General features: G+C 40.4%; 3 protein-coding genes and 2 long non-coding RNA genes across 6 annotated transcripts; 1 reads left to right on the forward strand and 4 right to left on the reverse strand.

Annotated features, from left to right (window-relative positions):
• Window positions 1-68: 68 nt before the first annotated feature.
• On the reverse strand, window positions 69-4,412 carry gpn2 (GPN-loop GTPase 2). The gene is made up of 5 exons (XM_019886354.1): window positions 3,648-4,412; window positions 3,127-3,283; window positions 1,446-1,606; window positions 671-801; window positions 69-485 (listed from the first exon to the last, which is right to left on the reverse strand). Exons 1-5 carry the CDS (start codon window positions 4,065-4,067, stop codon window positions 413-415), a joined length of 942 nt encoding a protein of 313 aa, XP_019741913.1. The 5' UTR covers window positions 4,068-4,412; the 3' UTR covers window positions 69-412.
• Window positions 4,413-5,146: 734 nt separating this feature from the next.
• Window positions 5,147-11,322, reverse strand: gpatch3 (G patch domain containing 3). Its single transcript, XM_019886443.1, has 7 exons — window positions 10,882-11,322; window positions 9,627-10,081; window positions 8,663-8,837; window positions 6,093-6,152; window positions 5,861-5,982; window positions 5,654-5,781; window positions 5,147-5,578 (listed from the first exon to the last, which is right to left on the reverse strand). The coding sequence occupies exons 1-7, from the start codon at window positions 11,288-11,290 to the stop codon at window positions 5,395-5,397; spliced, it is 1,533 nt and encodes a 510-aa protein (XP_019742002.1). The 5' UTR covers window positions 11,291-11,322; the 3' UTR covers window positions 5,147-5,394.
• Window positions 11,323-14,027: 2,705 nt separating this feature from the next.
• LOC109525575 (uncharacterized) lies at window positions 14,028-19,604 on the reverse strand. Of its 2 annotated transcripts, none has more exons than XR_002170171.1 (3): window positions 19,135-19,604; window positions 15,621-15,721; window positions 14,028-14,188 (listed from the first exon to the last, which is right to left on the reverse strand). It is a non-coding gene; the product is annotated as an uncharacterized LOC109525575 (long non-coding RNA). The 2 variants fall into 2 exon arrangements; XR_002170172.1 differs by lacking the exon at window positions 19,135-19,604 and adding an exon at window positions 17,277-17,349.
• Window positions 15,764-18,469, forward strand: nr0b2a (nuclear receptor subfamily 0, group B, member 2a). Its single transcript, XM_019886157.1, has 2 exons — window positions 15,764-17,573; window positions 17,654-18,469. The coding sequence occupies exons 1-2, from the start codon at window positions 17,048-17,050 to the stop codon at window positions 17,893-17,895; spliced, it is 768 nt and encodes a 255-aa protein (XP_019741716.1). The 5' UTR covers window positions 15,764-17,047; the 3' UTR covers window positions 17,896-18,469.
• LOC109525576 (uncharacterized) lies at window positions 17,872-19,125 on the reverse strand. Its single transcript, XR_002170173.1, has 2 exons — window positions 19,002-19,125; window positions 17,872-18,261 (listed from the first exon to the last, which is right to left on the reverse strand). It is a non-coding gene; the product is annotated as an uncharacterized LOC109525576 (long non-coding RNA).
• Window positions 19,605-19,799: the final 195 nt, after the last annotated feature.

Genomic DNA, 19,799 nt, shown 5'->3' on the forward strand with positions numbered 1-19,799 from the left:
AATGGTGGAAAGACTAAAAGGAGAGTTTGAGGGTCTTCCATCCCAAAGAGCAGACACAGGGCCAGTTGTGCAGAAACACATTTAATGTGGCTTCCTCTCCCCGCCTGACTTAATTTTTATGCTCTGGCTGCAGGGAAAAGCTGGAGCAGCCCTTCAGAGAGCAGACTCCACCGTTTGGCAGCACGTCGCCTGCCACACGCTGGAGGAGAGCACACATGCAATCCCATTGGACACGTTTTCTCAAAGCATCCCAATGCATTGCAGTCACATTTCATTCAATATATTTAGATCAAACATATATGGCAACCAGTGTCCTTCAAATGTCATTCTTGTGTATGTCTTTGCTTCCATGGAGGGATTCACAAAGTAAGCCAGTTAGGTTGTGTGTAGGCATCATTTCGCATTCTTCCATTTAAAGGTCCATCAATTCCTCCTCCACTGTCTTTCTGGTGGTTTCAAGGTACTGCTCTTGAACTCCAAGTGTGCTGGAGAGTCAGCTGTTAAGGCAAACGTTGACACTTTTCAGCATTTATTCAAACATTTTTGCTGAGGACCATCATGAAACTCAAGTTAGAAAGAGAGTCAGCTTGCAAGCAGTCCCGTAAATGGTGGGGGTTCATTAAGCAACATGAGTCAGCGTTGAGTCAAGAAAGCCGCTAGAAAAGGATACGAGCCAAATTGAAAGTCTGCCCCGATGGCAGATGACATCATGGCCTGAAGATTCCTCTCCTCCAGGTCTCCAAAGCAGCAGCCGTTGGCTTTGTCTACCGCCCGCAATACCCGCATCATACTCTCTTTGTCCTGCATTCACATAGCACAATCGTCTCAACTTTAATCAGCTGATGGGTGAGGAGACTGACACATTAGTACAACGGGACAAATGTGAAAGCGTTACCGTAGTAACCGTATCTATATGAGACCCAAAGTTAAAATCAGGTTCCATTTTTGTCTTTAAAGTTACACAGCTGAATAACAGCGGTTACTATGGTAACAATTACTTTCAGAAAAGCAGTGTGTGATTTCCGTCATTCACAGACATCTCGAGCACCGTAAACAAAATATTCAACAGCATTTATTGTAATTTTCATACTGAAATGTTGGACATATTTTTCTTGAACATAATTTACATTCTCTTCTTTGCTGTCTTAGGAAAACGAAAGTAGGCTATCACTGTTATAACAAGCATATAACAATTACTTTTATTTTTTTTTAAACAGTGAATTAAAGTGATTTTTTTGGGTGCATATGTGCTGAATGGGTATCTTCTGGCTGCTAATGACAAGAATAAATAGCAAAAGACTAAGAACGATCCAATTTTCTACTTGTATTCATTTTTAATAATATAAATATTGTGACACTCCATGTACAAAATATAATAAATATGAAGGGGAAGGGATATTTTCAGCAATATAATCACTACAAATGTCTGGGGCGGAATATAATACCTGAACATTGAGGGACACGAAAGAGACGAGGCTGTAATCTTGAATGACCTCGGCCAGCTTTTCATTTAGATGGCGAAATTTTTTGAAGAAGGGATCTGCAGCCAGGTGATCAAGAAGATACGTCAAGTCCATAACTTCAGTGTAGAAGTCCAGGTTGAATGCTGGTCAAGAATAAAGACGCCGAGTGAGAAAATAGTACCATGATGGAATTGATAGAGCAAAACTGCCCACTCTCTAAATAAGACAAACGCCCCTGAATGACCAACATTATTTGTTTTAAACATCCCACTAAAGCAGGGGTGTCAAACTGATTCTTGTCGCAGGCCACTTTGGAGTTATGTCTTCCCTCAGAGGGCCGCTATGACAGTGAAACCACAAAAATGTGGAAGGGTCTCATCCCATTAATTTATTACTTGTTTAGTTTTGAAATCAGTCAAGTGAGTGTAAACAGGGTAAAATTATTGCAAACTCTCCATATTATTTATTCCATATGACCATTTGACATATCGGTACAGATATAAACAGGCATTATGCAAGTTGACACACATGATTTGCTTTTGCGGGCCATATAAAATGAAGTGGCGGGCCGGATCTGGCCCCGGGCCTTGAGTTTTGACACCTGTGCAATAAAGTCACACCAAAATTCAATTTTCTAGACACCTTCAGTGTGTCTTTTTTTTCCCTAGCATTTATTCTAAACGGTTGACTCTGTTAAGTGTGCGACCTCTGCGTACTTCATGAGCCCTTCAGATTAACTAGTTTCCTTTGTCATTATTGCAACACTGAAGTGGGATCAACCTAAACAATGGGTGTAAACAGAAGAATAATAGAAGGGAATACACACCTGATATTGAGAGAAGCGGACTCACATTCAAAACAGTAAGACTCCAATGCTACCATACAAACTGTCATTAGTTAACAAAGTCAACCTTTTTTTCATATATTAGGATTGTTGAACAGCAAAACTGTTAAATTAATACTAATCTGTAAACTAATCTATTGATTATTTCTCACTATTTTTTCCCCAAAAGTGTTTGTCCTCATGAGGGGCGTGTGAGAGCTAAGGCGACCCCAGAATGGTTTAGTTCGATAAGAGGGCTACAACCCTTGACTTGTAGCCAAAAAAAGGAAGCCCTCTGCTGGCTACAGTCAAATAGTGCCGTTGATTTTGCTGTAATTGCTTCGGGATGCTATTACGGTAATCAAAAACAAAATCAATATAATTGAGCTTCACAAATATCATCAATACTGGGTGGGTCTTGTGGTCAGCACATCTGCCTCACAGTTGTGAGGTTTGGGGTTTGAATCTCAGCTCTTGTCTTCCTGTCTGGAATTTGCAGGTTTTCTGTGTGCTTATGTGGTTTTACTCCGACTTCCTCCCACACTCAAAAAACCTGCATGGGAGGTCATTTGATATCCTTAAATGTCCTTTAGGGGTGAGTGTGAATGATAGTTTGTTGATATGTACTCTGTGACTGGCTGGTAACCAGTCTTGGGTACACCAAAACTCAGCTGCCCACAGCTCGCTCGCGACCCTAATGATGATAAGCGCTATGCTAAATGGATGAATGGATATTTTATGACCTCAGTTCAAGCTCCGAGGTTTAACAGTTCTTACACACTGCTCATTGGTATTTTGCTTTTTCACAAGAATACCTCCACAACAAACTTTTTGTCCTACCTAGTTTGCCATACTGCTCAATTAGGTCCATCTTGGAGAGGATGTTGACATGAGGGAGCTCAACATGTAGCATGGTGGACAGCGAGGTGCACAGGACAGAGATGAATTTGGCTGGGTCCGCACAGTAGTGAGAGTCCACAAGGTGCACGCATGTTAGCTGAACACAAAGGAAAAAAAGAAAAGCGACCTCTACATCTGATAACTTCAGATGCCATACCAACTTTTAAGATGTTTAATGCAGTGTTCCCCAACCTTTGATGAGCCAAGGAACACTTAAATTAGAAAACGTTTATGTAATGATCTTGTCTCAATAAGCACACACATTTATAGTACTTGTCTAAAATCTGCCTGAACATAAAGCTATTATTCAAATACATGAATGGCAACAGATAAACGACGGGTTAATTTGATCCTTTGCAATCTAGTGAAAGAGCATTTGATGTTTCTGCCTGTCACTCTACATCACTGGCATGACTGGTATCATGAGTTGAACAAAAGAAGCTCAGGCTGAATGGACTCACCCTGAAATTCCACTTTCCCAATTGCAAGAATATATTTTTCACTGAATTCTGGTGTGTGTAGAGCTCCACCTGCCCGGGGCAGTCAAACAAGAAGTAACAGTCCAGGTGTTCCTTCAGCTTATTTTCCAACCAGTCCAGGTTTGCCTCCACATACTCCATGCAGTAGAGAAGCCCGCCATTGGGCCCCAGCTTCAGGCCGTCCATGACATCATCCAAAGTAACCAACTCGGAGATATCCACGGCACAAGAGTACGGAAGTCCATCATTAGCCGGGTCCATGTTTACCACAACTACCTTGCGTCCGAGGTGGGTAAGGAACTCTTGCATGGCCTTGCAGTACGTGGTTTTCCCAGAACCAGGCGGTCCGATCACAACCTGGCCGAAACGTAGGAAATTGTTTTCTCCTTTGTGCGCAGACATGCCGTAGCCAGAACACGTGCCGTTACTATGTTTTAAAAACTTTTTTAATGCATCCAATCAGGTAAGAACCGGTGATCCGGTTCAAAGTGACATCCCGATAATTTACCGTTGCGGTATGTTTAGTAAAAAGCAGACGCAAAACGAGTCAACAAAGACTAACCAGTCAAATATACACCGGAAATAATCATTTAGATGCGTAGGGAACACTGACAAACTAGTAATAAAGGCTGGTATATAAGTTGCGAAGTTAAAGGATGCAGGAACTCCCAGCTTCAGGCCACAGTGGCCACCTGCTGCCGTTCAGTATTTACGTACCTAGCAACTAGCCGCCGTGCTAACGTCGAATACATCCGGGTCACCTAAACATGAGATTCAAAATAAAAGCCTATTGAAAAGTGCTGTCAATCTTTTGTCAGTAAGTACAGATACATTTGCCTTATACTCCGTCTGTAAACTTAATATTTTAACTAGATGGGATGTATTATGGATTTATGATTAATAGTTAAATAAAATAGATTTTGTTCCGCACATAATTGTAATACAATTGATCCATTTTATCTAACAGAACACAATAGAATGCAGAATTTATAAAAAAAAAAAAAATGTAAAGTATGTGGACAAGGTCTACACAAACGTGGAGAGAACGGTTTGTGAGAACGTGCAAACTCTACCTACCAAGCATGGAACCGAGATTGAAACTGTGAGGCAGATGTGTAAACCACTCAGTTACTGTATTGCAAAGTTTTTAAAAAGGTTTACGGCCGAATAAAAAATCGAAAGCACTCCTCAGATTTATTTTGTAACACCAGTTTCTGTATATAGGATTTTCAAAATAAAATCAGAGTGCTTTTAAGTGTTCATTTACAGTACTTTACATTTACATATACTGTATAACCCTTGAGGACCAGGGTTTGAGACCTGTGCGTCTACTCCAACAGTTCACTTAAACTGCTCAGAGGCCTGCCAACATTTTCTTGACAGTACAATTCTCTGTACTTGTGTGACTGTGTAATCCCTGTTTAAAAAAATGGAATCATGTAATGTATCATTAAAAATAATAATACATAACACCACAGGAAAACAGTGAGGGTACTCAATTTTAATTATGTAAGGCTTAGAAAATAAGACTAACATGTAATGAATGCTGCCAAAATTCACACATCCATCCATCCATCCATCCATTTTCTGAACGGCGTATTCTCACAAGGGTCGCGGGCGTGCTGGAGCCCATCCAGCTGTCTTTGGAGGGAGGCGCTGTATACCCTGAACTGGCATACATAGACAACAACCATTCATTCTCACATCAAACAAAAATACACAGCATTTGTCATCTCCGTGGCCCAACGCTGCCTCCAGACTGCCAGCCTCTGTATTTCATGCTGATGTTTGGTTGGCGTCTGAGCAAAGAGTCCCCCATATCAACGTCCTTGGGTTCATCATAGATTGTACTTATATGGAAGTTTCTTCTGGCCTTTTTACCAGGAATTAGGGGTAGCTTTTCACCATGATAGCTGTAGAATAAACACAATGAGTACAATGAGTAATAAGAAAGAAAGAGGTTCATCACTTTCTATTTTGAAACTTACCCAAACCCGCGTTTGCAGTGTGGATGTTTGCCTTCATTCTCTAGGGCATCAGGAATCCCAGCTTGACTGCTTCCCAACCCTTCACCGTCCTTCCAGCCTTGCTTCTCCATTACGCGGCGGCCAAAGCCCTAACCAAGCAGTAGAAATTAGTAAAACGTAAAATTCTACAGCAAACAACTGGGCATAAATTGCAGTTGAATCTCATACCTTAGTGAACCTCTCAAAACTCCCAATGGCATGATTGTGTGCAGATCCATCTTCAAGACCATCCCTAAGCCTTTTCTCCAGTCGCATCCGGACATAGTCCCGGGCATCCATGTCACCACCGTCTGGAAAAAAGATGATGTTAGTTTAAGAAATTGTGTTTGTGTTAAATACACTTCGAGAGTACTTGTGGGACAAATGTGATAAAAATTTGAAGTCAACCAAGCCAAAATACCTTTATCATAGTAGACGCTCATGTCCACATCCCAATCATCTGCTGTTTGCTCGTCAAAATCTGAAAACAGTTGGACAGAATGAGACAAAAGTTGTTAGTCTTTTTTTACTTGTATCAAGAGCTTCATGTCTGGTGGTAACTTGATTACAAGGTTAATTTGTTCCGTGATCACGTTCAGAACGCAAATCAGTTACACCTCAAATCATCTATCCCCATTAAAATGAACAGAAATGCCACTAATCTGTTCCAGCCCACCCCCGCAAAAAACACACACACAAAATAAGCAGTTTTTCATAATAAAAATAACACTCTACAGTATTGTACTTTATAAAAACACAATGTAGTATGATAATTATACATAATTTAAAGAATCAAACAATTCAATAAGCGTTGTGTGTCAGATGTTTGTGTCTTGGCCACCAGAGGGCAATATAATAACATAAACAGGATTGATGATGTAACACAGTGTTTTTCAAACCCTGTGCCGCGCCAGGTGTGCCGCGGTAAAATATCCAATTTGTATGCCTGTGCGGTCTATCGCCCAGAAAGTAATCATGTAGTACCCTCCCATACCGCTAGGGAGCAGCAACAGCTAGCCAATTGCCTTGTGTTTCGACCACTCGAGACAAGCGAATTTGTGCCGCATGAATACAGGACGTCAGTGAAATAATATGAAAGATTATGAAATACTTTTTTCTTTGTGCTCATTTGATTCCAATTCAAGCTGTTATAACGTCATTATTCAATGTTAAAAACGGTTATAGTAACAACACATTGTTAAAATAAGCGATTTTTTTTCTCACATTTTCAGCTAGTAGTGTGCCGCAAGATTTTTTCAATGAAAGAAGTGTGCCTTGGCTCAAAAAAAGTTTGAAAAACACTGATGTAACAGAACACTGTCAAAAGCTGCAATCACAAGTTGTTTTTTGCTGAGGATAAAGAAAATATGCCTGTTAGTATTGTTTAATTATTACTCTCAGTGATGAGAATGACCGTTGAGAAAAAAAGTCAGAAAAACAAACTCGTAGACAGCGGGGACTAAAACTTGTATGCAAATGCCTCACAGATATAGGACAAAGTAAATGAGGTTAACAGGCAAAATAAGCAGTTTTTCATAATAAAAATAACACTCTACAGTATTGTACTTTATAAAAACACAATGTAGTATGATAATTATACATAATTTAAAGAATCAAACAATTCAATAAGCGTTGTGTGTCAGATGTTTGTGTCTTGGCCACCAGAGGGCAATATAATAACATAAACAGGATTGATGATGTAACACAGTGTTTTTCAAACCCTGTGCCGCGCCAGGTGTGCCGCGGTAAAATATCCAATTTGTATGCCTGTGCGGTCTATCGCCCAGAAAGTAATCATGTAGTACCCTCCCATACCGCTAGGGAGCAGCAACAGCTAGCCAATTGCCTTGTGTTTCGACCACTCGAGACAAGCGAATTTGTGCCGCATGAATACAGGACGTCAGTGAAATAATATGAAAGATTATGAAATACTTTTTTCTTTGTGCTCATTTGATTCCAATTCAAGCTGTTATAACGTCATTATTCAATGTTAAAAACGGTTATAGTAACAACACATTGTTAAAATAAGCGATTTTTTTTCTCACATTTTCAGCTAGTAGTGTGCCGCAAGATTTTTTCAATGAAAGAAGTGTGCCTTGGCTCAAAAAAAGTTTGAAAAACACTGATGTAACAGAACACTGTCAAAAGCTGCAATCACAAGTTGTTTTTTGCTGAGGATAAAGAAAATATGCCTGTTAGTATTGTTTAATTATTACTCTCAGTGATGAGAATGACCGTTGAGAAAAAAAGTCAGAAAAACAAACTCGTAGACAGCGGGGACTAAAACTTGTATGCAAATGCCTCACAGATATAGGACAAAGTAAATGAGGTTAACAGGCATGAATGACATCATGCCCCTGGCCAATTTAGCACCAGCTAATGCTAACATCAGTGCACGTCCATTGTTAGCAGCAGGAGGACTTAAACGTAACCAATAAATGAGCACTACACATTAAATGGCAATGCCACTAAACTCTCATGGACACACACAAAAAAAGGCATAGAAACCCTCTCTTCAAACACCATCACATTTAACGGGTTGTAAATCACTTAACAGCGCCCCACTTTTACATTCCTTAACGATTTACTCATTGCGCAGGTCACCCTCACTCTCCTCTCTTGCTCGACCGCATCGCCGAGTTATTTATCTTTTGAAAAACACTGGGCCAGTGGACATATATGAGGCAGTTAGGTTCGATACATGTCTAATTATCTTTGTTTTATGTTTAGTTCAACAGCAAATTTCAACAGGGGTAGGCAATAACCTGCTTGAAGCTAGCACTCAGCCTATTATTTCAAGATTTACTCACAATCTTCCAAATTGCTGCTTGTTGCCAAGTTCACTGCCACAATCTAAGCGCTCACATCTTACTTTTTTGCCCACAACAAAGCCAAATAATCAGTTTATGTCAAAAAACACTCGCAGGTTGGGTTGCTCATAAGTCAAGATGCCACAGTAGATACAAACAGTATCATCAATGTTGTGCTTACCTCCTTCTTCTTCCTGCCAGTACTGGGCATCAGTGTAGAACACCAAACCCGAACCGCCTTTTTCCCACTTCAACTCAATTTCTTCTTCAAATAGCCTTTCTTTGCTTCGCTCTTGGCTAGTCACATCCTCATGCAATGCTTCATGACGCTCCCACTCCTCACAGCAGTCATCATCCTGCAATCAAACGAGAGATTTGTGGTGAACTGGAATGCAATCTGGATCAGCTCAGCATAATATATTTCATTATACTGTACATTACAATTTCTGGCCAACATTTAGATGGCCGTTTTCAATCAGATTAAATTTGAGATATATATAAGCGTCTGCACAGGTTAAATGGAATTCAACGTAATTTTTACTGTTGTAAAATGTGGATCTGGATGAATGACAACTTCCAACACATAACAATGTTCAAATCATTTATTTGACAGGGAGATTGGTTGGTTTAAATTGGTTTAAAATCACAACTTATTGTGTGTGCGTGTGTGTGTGTGTGTGTGTTTTACATAATGCAGAGATGAAAGTGGACTTTCCTGAAATTTAGATCAGACAGCAGCACTGTGCTGCTGTCTGATCTAATTAGCTAAATAGGGAATACTTATAGCTGAAGCATTCATCAATCAACTTTCTATTCTCATTGTCCTCACTCGGTTGGTTGACTTTTTCAATTGGGAGAAAGACAGAGTATCCTGAGAAAGCCCGAATGGGGAGAAAGAACACCCGAAAAAGGAAGGCAGGAGCTGAGATTCAAATCCCAAAAATGAGAAATGTAAAGCAGACAAGCTAACCATGAGTGCACTGATCCACATTGTTCCAAATTGTTACGAAATTAAACAAATTGGTAGTTGACCAGCCTCATAAAACGGACATTGGACTTTTCGATGTGCTTCTGGGAGTCGTCATGAAAAGAAGGATGCATTTCAAATTCAGCATACATAATAAATACTGAAGTCTTGAGCTTACATCATCTTCATTTGACTGCATGTCCTCCTCTTCATCTATTTGTGGCTCATCATTCTCAGTTGTCTTGCAGCAGTCATCCAGATTTCTCCGTGCTGATGTTCGAGCGGCCAAAGTGCCTGGTCCCGATATCTCATGGCCAGCGGCTGTTAAAACAGTCTCTTCTGTGGCCGGTAGCGTGCAAGTGTCCAGGTACTGAAAAGGCACGTTGCCATAGCGACGGTTGGAGCCAGTTTTAGGGAACTTAAGGCCCAGTTTGCGGATGAGGCGGGGAGGCAGCCGACACGACTGGATGAGCTGTAGGAAAACTTTGACTGATGTGCCCACATTCCCATTCTGCATCAGAGCGGGTGGATTAAGTTCTGATAAGGTTTTGAGGTCGGACAAGGTGAAGTGTTCAGTTTGGGACATCCGGTGTCGCTGCTCAAACCTCGTCTTATACGGGAACTGATTCTCATCTGGAAAGAAAGAAAAAGCTTGTGAGTTGATTGCAATAAATGGTGGTACACAAGAGACTTTTCACATAGGAAAATGCTCAGTTTTGATTAATATATATATATAGATACACGGTATATATAATATATATTTATGGTGTGTGTGTGTGTGTGTGTGTGTGTGTGTGTGTGTTCATGATTGTGGTGATTTGCAGTGTGTAAAGAGTTTACACTAGCGTGGTTTAGAACCGCACTGCATTACAATAAGGACTATTTGTAATTCGGAATCACTGACTCAACCTTTAATCTGTTAGATGTTTGTTTTTAAACATTTTATTTAGATACCATTTTGTTTAAGTCAAATTGACTTGCTTGTATTTATGCAGAGGGGTAATGTTCCAATAAAATATAAAATAGGCAAAATGCCACATTGGTTCCCTTGAAAGGTGCAAGGAAATATAATAATTATTATTGCAGTTGTTATTAGTCGAATTTCCCCTTTTAGGATTATAATAGGTAGAGTAAATTAATGTAAAACATAAATTAAAAAGCATTAGAAATAGCTCCCAGGACGACGAAGTTCACTTCATGCATGGCTATACTTTGTTGTTTAAATTACTCGATTGCTTCACACTAAATTTCATCACGAACCAACAAATTGCTCAGTTGTAACTTGTTTAACGGTTTCACACGTCTATTCGCATTTGTGAGCACTGATTAATGCTCTTTATGTCTTGAGGTGGCTTCAATTCAAACAAATTATCTTACTGTGAATGATCTCACCTCGTCATTACACATTTGCGGGAAAAACAAGACTAACTTACCATTGTGTTGTGAAACCTTCACTCTTTTAATGACACATCTTCTGGACAGCCAGTTGCCCTTGGAGTCGATCCAATGGTTTCCTGCGTACATTCTCACCAATCTGTCGGCGTGTTTGTTGTGAACGGAGACGACACAACAGCAAGTTTTGGCTGCCTGCTTAGTCTTTTTGCTGCAGTTGTCTTTAGCCGCTACTGATGCTAGGTCGCTACTACCGGACGACTTATCGCCCTCTTCCTCGCTGTCACCACACGTTTGAGATTCCCGGTGCACCTCTGGCCGGTGGCGGTAATGAAAACAGATGAAGCCCCCACTCTCAATGAACTGACTGAAATAATTCCGGAGGTCCGCCGAGTGAAAAGCAGCAGGAATGTTGCTGACAACTAAAAAGACGCCATGTATGTCCGCCATGTTTTTTTCGTCAATATTTATTTTAAACACGATGAAATGACGACACTTCCGTGTAAACCCAGTAACCGGATATGACGCACTACGGTATTCGAGGAAGGTGGAAAGTCTGACGAGAAAACGTGCACTAAAACGCTACTATGAGCTGGGATGTGAAGTCGGAAAAAAAGGACCCTGAGTTTACCGCCCGACTTCAATGGAACGTCACTCTTAAATGGTGACCCATGGGACATACAGACCAAAATGGAAAAATGCACAAGATTATAAACATTCATTCAGTTATTTATTTATTTATTACATTTATTTGGTTATTCGAACTAACTTCACGTTACACCACGTGATTTGTACTGACTTCGTGAAGATATGCCTTTATCTCCCTGCATGAAGTTATTTTATGAAATGCTTTGAAGGGAAGATATTATGTCATTTATATAAATAAAGTACATTATGAAGAAGGTTTGCTGGAGGCCAAATGTGTTGTGATGAACCAGAACAACAAACAATTTATCGGAATCAGCCATCTTTGTTGTTAACATTCGTCTCGAACACTTTGAGGTCAGAACTGGGACAATCCGATTTCCCACTTTCAACAAATGCAGCACAACCATGTGATTGACCACACTGTAATAATTATTTATTTATCCATCCATTTTCTATCCTCACAAGGGTCACGTGTGTGCTGGAGCCTATCCCAGCTGTCTTTGGGCAGTAGGTGGGGTACATCCTGAACTGGTTGCCAGACTTTCACAGGGCACACAGAGACGAACAACCATCAGCACTCACAATCGCACATAAGGAAAATTTAGAGTGCTGCCATGCATGTTTTGGGAATTTTGGTGGAAACCCACGCAGGCACGGCAAGAACATCCAAACTCCACACAGGAAGGCTGGAGCCGGGATCAAACCCACAACCTCTGCACTGTGAGGTCGACGCACTAACTCGACCGCCGGGCTGCCCCAATCCAATCCAGACAATACATATTTATTTCTATGGCGCTCCCACAACAGCTGTATCTGCAACAAAGGCCTTCATAGAACATTTAACATAAAATACAGTGCTGTGAAATAGTATTTGCCTTTGGGTAGTCTGTCATTTTGGCGTTGAGGGGCAAAAGTTCCAGTGAAAATGTTCAACATTTTGGAAATGTTAACCCGTCATTTTAAAACAATACTGTACTAGATATACTGTAAGCTAACATTTTGTTGAAAGTTCATTTATATATATGTTTTTGTATTTCCTTTTTCTATCTGTCTTTCAAAAAGATGACCAAGAAATGTATTCTACCAGAGTTCATTAACCCAGCGGCTAACACTGTGCTTGGCCTTCACCTTGGCGTTTATCGGTGTGTTTTGATAGTAATAGGCAGTAAAAATGTACTCATGTGTCTGGACCCTGACATCACTACAGAGCATTTACACTGCATCACGCTTGTCTTGTGCATTAGTCACAACTAACATAAATTCTCGAAGTCCAAAGTTAGTTATTAAGCATGTCCAATAAACTTCAATTTCATAACTTGCACCAAAACCAATTTGAATGGTGAAACTGGAACGATTGGGTAGATGCAGGTAGAAGAGGTTTTATTTATCATTTCATGACCATAGATAGCAATGTTAATTTGTTATAGCATAATGTAAGCAAAAAAACCCGCATGGGGAAATAATTATGTGAACCTCCACACAGAAATAATGGAAAGTCAAGCCAAAACGACAACACCAAATGTTTTTGATGATTGGAATTCTGATTTGCATTTCAATTTGCAAATATAAATTTGTGCCTTTATTGTCATTATTAACGGAATGGAATCCCCCCAACCGCGCCTCTTGGTCCCCTTTGCCTTACTGACCTGGTGGGGGCATGGAGCCAAGCAAATGACCCTTTGTCACAACAGTACGCCAAGGTGAAGTGTCAAGTCCTAGACATTGCGTTCACATCATCGTGCACTAACAAGAGTTCATTGACCCCATTGCTCCTTTGAAAAACAATAAACTGTACATTCATAAATACACTACATGTATTTGACAATATTATATGTGTCTTATTTCTTGTTTGGAATAAAATATAACTAGGCAATTCAGTGCCAGCCATTGTGTAATGCATCTACTCACATGAATACTGTATATTCACTTCCTTAATCACACCGATTTCAGCAGTTGCTCCACTTATAGAATGAAGGACATTTTTATTTAAACTTTACAGTCAGGGAGCAGATAAGCGTCTGTCCTCCGTGTCCGTCTCTGCCTGATCCCAACGTCTATAAACAAGCGTCTTATCACAGACATTTACAATTGTCAGCATGCTTGATCAAACCCGATGGCTGCAGAGTGTATTGTAGGGCATTTCAAGAAACGCATTAAGGACGTGTGTTTTTTCCATTTCAAGTGACAGCCCTTTGTTTTGAACTGTAGCACTACACTTGGTGGAAACACACAGTTTCAAATGAATTGCATAAGGCTGATATGATTTGTCAAGATTCTGACATTTTCTTTGGCGGAATGATTGAAGAGGCTAATGAACTACAACAAACATGAGGTAGATGATATTTAGGCTTTTAATAACACTTATTAACAGCTTCAACTGACCTTGACTCCATGAAGGTTACTATGCCAATTTCATGTTATTTTCTGATTAATTTAAAAATAATAATAATAATAATGTTGTCGTAATCTGTGAGGTTTTAAACAGAGATTGGGTGAAAGAAAAGTGAGGCATGAGTGGAAAAAATATCATCTCTCCCTCTCATCTTTTCTGGTTTTGGGTCAAAGGAGCACCACGGTAAAAATAGGAAATCCCAGGAGTCCCTCTCCCCAGCCACTTCATCCAGCTCTTCCAGATGTTCCCAGGCAACCAGAAGACATACTCTCTCCAGCGTCTCCTGAGCTGTCTGCAGGGCCTTCTCCCTGTTGCACGTGCCGAGAACACATCACCAGGGAGACATGCAGTAGGTATCCTAATCAGACACCCAAGCCACCTCGTCTTGCACCTTTCCATGGCGTGGCGCAGTGGCTCCATTCTGAGCCCCTCCCAAATAACTGAGATTCTCACTTTTCACTTGTTTTCGCCATCTCTGCCATTGGCTGGCAACCAATTTGTGTCAGTCTCCAGACACCCCCCACACCTAGGGGAAGATTTTGATGCTGTGACTTTTCTGCCGTTTTCACATGAATGGCGCATTGTTATCCCTGATACACGGCCACTAGTTACTTAAAACTGTGGACTGCATTTAAAGTACAAAGAGACAAATGATCTGAATGTAATTTTAAGTGGAATCTGCCTTTAGTTCAGAGGTGTCAAACTCATTTTTTGTCGCGGGCCACATTGTAGTTGTCATTTCCCTTGGAGGGCCATTATGACTGTGAAACCATATCAAGAAGTCAAGAATAATAGTTTCTTCAACTATTTAAGTGACTGTAATGAGGGTTTGGTAACGGGAAAATACTGACAACATCTGTAATTTATTACATATGATCATTTTAAATTTTGGTATGGATTTTAGGAAGCATCATGCAAGTTGACATGCTTGATTGGCTTTCACAGGCCACATAAAATGATGTGGTGGCCCAGAGGCCTTGAATTTAACCCATAAGAGCCCACGGTGACACCAGTGTAACAAACAGTTTGAACTCCCCAGTATCTTTTTTCAAAACTTTTTGTCTGATTTTAACCCATCAAAACCTTTTGGAAAAATGGGTCTGGGCTCTTATGGGTTAACATCTGTGCTTTAATTAATTTATATTTCATTCATCCATCCCTCCCACCAGCTGTCATTTCAGTCAGAACATTCTCATGTTAGCAAACAAATAGCATAAATAAAAAGTCATTGTTTATCATACTATCCACAGTCATGGTTCCGTTACATAAAATATACAAATCGGCCAATTTTGCACACGCATTTATACTATAAAAACAGGAACAAACCGAAGTAAAAATCAATATTTTCAATTGTGAAGAAGCAAGAGATGTTTGTGTATTGTGCTTCTAAAGATATGATTTGAATGAATGAGTCATTACTGGCACAATGCAAAATGGCGTAGGCTGTCTGTGGGAATTGATCACTCTGATTGACTGTTAACGAGCAAATTAGTGCATGAGATAGAAGTAGACTATGAGATGCTACACAAAAGCAAAGCAATGGAAAAAAAGGCATTCATTATTAGTCAATTAAAATCAGCAAAAAGTTGTTCGTACTTGATGTTGCGTGTGATGGGCATTGTTCCGGATATTTGTGAATTTCATTTCATGGCACCTTGATTGTGGACTGTATGAAAAAGAATGATTCACCTCTGGCCACCATTTGCTGTAATGTTGTGCTTGCCTAGTCTGATCAGACACCTGACTAGAAAAGGATGTGTTGGCTTTAGGTGTGAGCCTATCCAGGAATTCCTGCCAGTCTCATCTCCATGTCTGTCTTCAGAGATTGGGCTCAGTGATCTCTCTCCAAAGAAGAGAAAACATGATTGTCAAAAAGGGTTTGTGAATTATCCATTGTCTGCTCGCACACCTGTGAGACTGTTTTCCTCGAGCTGTCAACGCCAGTTAAGGCAACAAAGTGTAGCTCCTTGGATCATTGTGATGTACAAACCCCTTCATCATGATAAGGTGGCAGCTCAGGGAGAAGGAAACATAAAATGAGTCATTGAAATCCATCTGTTTGTTTATTTGTGACAATAATAAAGTCATCTTCTTATCAGCGTCAAGCCTCCGTGCCAGGCACAGCGGCGATAACAATATGGGTTTACCTTAAATGAATGACCACCTAAAACACAAAAAGACGGCATAGAGTGAAATTCCTTAGATTTCATTGATTTATTTCACCCTGTGGAACAGGTGTGCCATGGACATGAGGGGTGGTTTTAGGTTTCATCTTAAGTACTAGATCAGATGTATTACATTTCTTGTAAATTTGTAGTATGCACGTTTTCAAAATCTGCCTGTCTATGGCAGTGTCTCCCAAACTTCATTGAGCTAAGGCGCCCATTATAGAATAGAAAGATTTTGCAATATAAACATTTCATTAAAAAGTATGCATACTGAAATATAAAATATTTTATCTTAATGTACTCATAAACCAACTTAGTGTGATATCGGGGCCAGTTTAACTGAACACAAAACTGATATAATTGCAGTCACGGGATTGTGCCCATGGGACCCTAGTTGGGAATGGCTGACATATGGGGTCCATAACGAACTATCAAAAGAACCAAGCTGAGACCCAGAACATACTTGCTGTGAGGTAACAATAATCACTCAGACACTGAACTGACACATATATATGATTATGACTTAAACTAAAACAAATTTGGCAAGGCGGGTAGGGTTGTAGGTCTCAGAGGTTTTGCTGCAACGATTACAAAAATGTACCAATGACATCATCCTGAGTATTTAACTTCTGGGTCAGTGCCCCACTGCCCTGTGTTGGCCTCCTCAGCTCCAGCCAAGTATGAGCTGGCAGTATGTGGGGACCCATCAGAATTTGTCTTGATTACCTTCGGAGTCCTTGGTAGCTTGGTACGGCCTGGGTTCATGACACAGACCCCAAGATAAGGCCGAGCCCTCTTGATATCCAGACGTTACTCCACCAGCTCCTTTTCATTGAGAAAAGCTTATCAGTTTCCCAGGGTTATACCACCAGTCACCTGGCAGAGAGCACATGGCTGTTTTTCACGGAGTGTGTATTGACAAGTCAAGGTCCACTTGGGTGGCCTTATAAATACAGACGTGGCGGAGGCAAGAGCGCCTCACTCCAGAAAAGCCTCTCCATGATGGATAACCGATGCCGGTGCAGCAGTGACAGACTGTTGAATCCTATCCTCTTCAACATTCTCAGTCAATTAGATAACACCAGGCTGAGCCTACACGACTATAATTCAATACCTCATCGATGCAACTGTGAGCTACGCCGAACGGTGTGTTTAAAAAGACCATTGGAAATTTGCAAGGAAGCCTCATCGGTTTTGGTCAAAACCGTCCATTTCATGAAGAATCTACCTGCTTTCAAGCAGCTTCCACCCAATGACCAGTACATACTCCTCAAAAACTGTTGGGTGCCGCTCTTCATTCTGGGCCTGGCGCAGGAGCACGTGGACTTTGAGGTGGCCGACGTACCGGCCGACAGCATGCTGAAGAAGATTCTTCTGCGGCGTGAGGGGGGAACTGAGATGGACAGGGAGCAGCCCACCATTGCTGGCGTCAGCAAACTCAAGTCTTGTCTCAGAAAATTCTGGAGCTTAGATTTGAGTCCAAAGGAATACGCATACCTTAAAGGGACGACAATATTTAACCCAGGTATGTGCAACCGAGATACAGCGCGCATTTGCTTTACGATGTCTTGAAAAGCAGACTCTTAATGTCTTTGCGTCCAATAGACATCCCGGATCTAAAGGCATCTCTGTTCATCGAGGGCTTGCAACAAGAGGCACAGCACGCCCTGAGCGAGGTGGTCCAGCTACTCCATCCCAGGCGGCAGGACCGTTTCGCCCGCATCCTCCTCACGGCCTCTATGCTGCAAAGCATCACACCCAGTCTAATCGTTGAACTCTTATTCCGGCCTGTAATCGGCCAAGCTGACCTGTTGGAGCTTCTAGTGGACATGCTCTTTGGCAGGTAGAAGACATTTTAATGACATTTTCTTAAATGGAAGCAGACAGCAGGAACTGTTTCATCTCCACAGAGATTTAGTTGTCTATGATTACAAAAAGTTGTCTTAATGTCCTCCCTTTTGTTGTTATGTTAGGTCTATTGTAAATACCTTTTTTTTTTTTTGACAGAACAATTCAATTAAATCTATTTTTGTACATGAACGCTGTTTTGGTCTTTTGGAGTTTGTTTCAAAGTGCAGTATGTTTACCCAGTAAATTTGCATTCATTTATGTTGAGTTTTTGCTCTTACATTTTCCATCCTCAAGGACAGTCATGAGGAGGCAGCCTGCCTGCACGACTCAGTAAAATGGCTGTTTGTTTTTGGGAAGAACATCTGCATGCATCAAAGTAAAAGGGCAAATAATATTTCATTCAGGTCAGGCTCTACAAAGATTAGAAACTATTGATTTAACAATGTTTAAGTGTTACAAAATGTTGAATGTTTAAACTTAAGCAGCATGACATCCAAATTTAATGGCACGCAAATAATTGCAGGTTGATCTCAATTAATCATCTCAAAATAAATTTTCAAGTTAAAGTCATATATATTGTTGTGTCACTACACACAGAGTTAAAGATTTTTTTACTGTGAAAACAATTTTGATGATGACATACGCTGAAGAAAAGCTCAAATTCAACATTTCAAGTATACAGTACTTACAATTACCTGAGAAACCACGTTATTTTTTAGAACCGAGTGAATCATTGTATCTTACGAAATTTACTTTTTGAATGAAACTACTAAAATAAATGAACCTCTCGTCAATATTCCAATGTATTAAGATGCGCCTGTCAATCACCATACAGAACAACTATACTTGCTTGATCCCGGTAACGTCGATCACAACCTCTAGCATTGTAACCAACTAACGCTAATGTATAGATTTTAAATTGGCTACATATAACTTGCACAAGTAAACGTAATTTCATCAACAACAATTAATATGATTTTTTTTGTCTTGTGTCATTTCTAATTTGGTTTGAACACACTTTCATACCTCTGCTTATACGCACTGTCACATTTCCAAAGCTATAGAACACTTGTTTCCTACATGGCGAGTCATGTAGGTTTACTGTACTGTGTCTCCCTCTAGTGGATACAAGTGGAAATTACCTATCAATGAGTTAAACGTTGAGGCGTTCTCTCTTGCTACTCTGCTTAAAAGGAATCGTGTAATCTTGCAATCGATGTGCAAATGACACGTACCTAAAAGTGTTCCACATCATAATTTGAAAGGAGCCTGGTTTTGTGGTTGGAGCCATTGTAATCTTCGTTGTGAAAGACCTTCTTTCTGACAGCTCATACAGGTAAAACAGGAATGTGCTGATGAGGGCAGAGAGAAAACAGGGTGACACAAAAGCAAGTCATGACAACATTAGGCAGAGGGGGTGAAAATACACTCCTGAAGTCCAGTGCACAGTGTTTTTCTTTATTGTTGTTATGGCAAAAAACTGAAGAATGGTTTAATCACTTGTGTTTTGACTCAGGTAGGCAGAAATTATTCATCTTTATTCCCAAATTGAACCCTTAAATACTATATATTAGAAAAAAAACATTGAATAAAAGTCTACCCAACCAAAAAAGAATAACAACAAATCAGGCCGCACTCTGCACTGCAACTCCACAGTAAAAAAAAAAAAAACAACCCCTAAGATTTGATTTCCTATTTTTTCAGAACCAGCCAAACAAGTTCCTGCTTTTGCTCAAAGCGGAAAAACCCTACCTTTCGCATCATTGTCGCCTCAGAGAGATGACAAAAAACAATGCAAAGTGACAAAAAGAGGTAGAGTAGACTGAAGAGCGTTAAAAAAACCTGGACATGACCGTCACCTTGTTGAAATATATCTTACACCGGGATGGCCAGACTTCGC

The sequence above is a fragment of the Hippocampus comes genome, unplaced genomic scaffold (assembly GCF_001891065.2).
Source record: "Hippocampus comes isolate QL1 unplaced genomic scaffold, H_comes_QL1_v1.1 scaffold335, whole genome shotgun sequence".
Taxonomy (NCBI): domain Eukaryota; kingdom Metazoa; phylum Chordata; class Actinopteri; order Syngnathiformes; family Syngnathidae; genus Hippocampus; species Hippocampus comes.

What these genes read in the sequence shown, in the direction of transcription:
- gpatch3 (XM_019886443.1), bottom strand. Translation starts at nt 11,290, where the DNA reads ATGGCGGACATACATGGCGTCTTTTTAGTTGTCAGCAACATTCCTGCT. An exon ending in GAAGGTTTCACAACACAATG is followed by an intron (nt 10,082 to 10,881) that starts GTAAGTTAGTCT and finishes CTTTCTTTCCAG; the next exon opens with ATGAGAATCAGTTCCCGTAT. An exon ending in GTTTTGAGAGGTTCACTAAG is followed by an intron (nt 5,782 to 5,860) that starts GTATGAGATTCA and finishes CTGCTTGGTTAG; the next exon opens with GGCTTTGGCCGCCGCGTAAT.
- nr0b2a (XM_019886157.1), top strand. Translation starts at nt 17,048, where the DNA reads ATGATGGATAACCGATGCCGGTGCAGCAGTGACAGACTGTTGAATCCT. An exon ending in GACGACAATATTTAACCCAG is followed by an intron (nt 17,574 to 17,653) that starts GTATGTGCAACC and finishes TGCGTCCAATAG; the next exon opens with ACATCCCGGATCTAAAGGCA.
- gpn2 (XM_019886354.1), bottom strand. Translation starts at nt 4,067, where the DNA reads ATGTCTGCGCACAAAGGAGAAAACAATTTCCTACGTTTCGGCCAGGTT. An exon ending in TCGTGTCCCTCAATGTTCAG is followed by an intron (nt 802 to 1,445) that starts GTATTATATTCC and finishes ATGTGAATGCAG; the next exon opens with GACAAAGAGAGTATGATGCG. An exon ending in GCAGACTTTCAATTTGGCTC is followed by an intron (nt 486 to 670) that starts GTATCCTTTTCT and finishes CTGACTCTCCAG; the next exon opens with CACACTTGGAGTTCAAGAGC.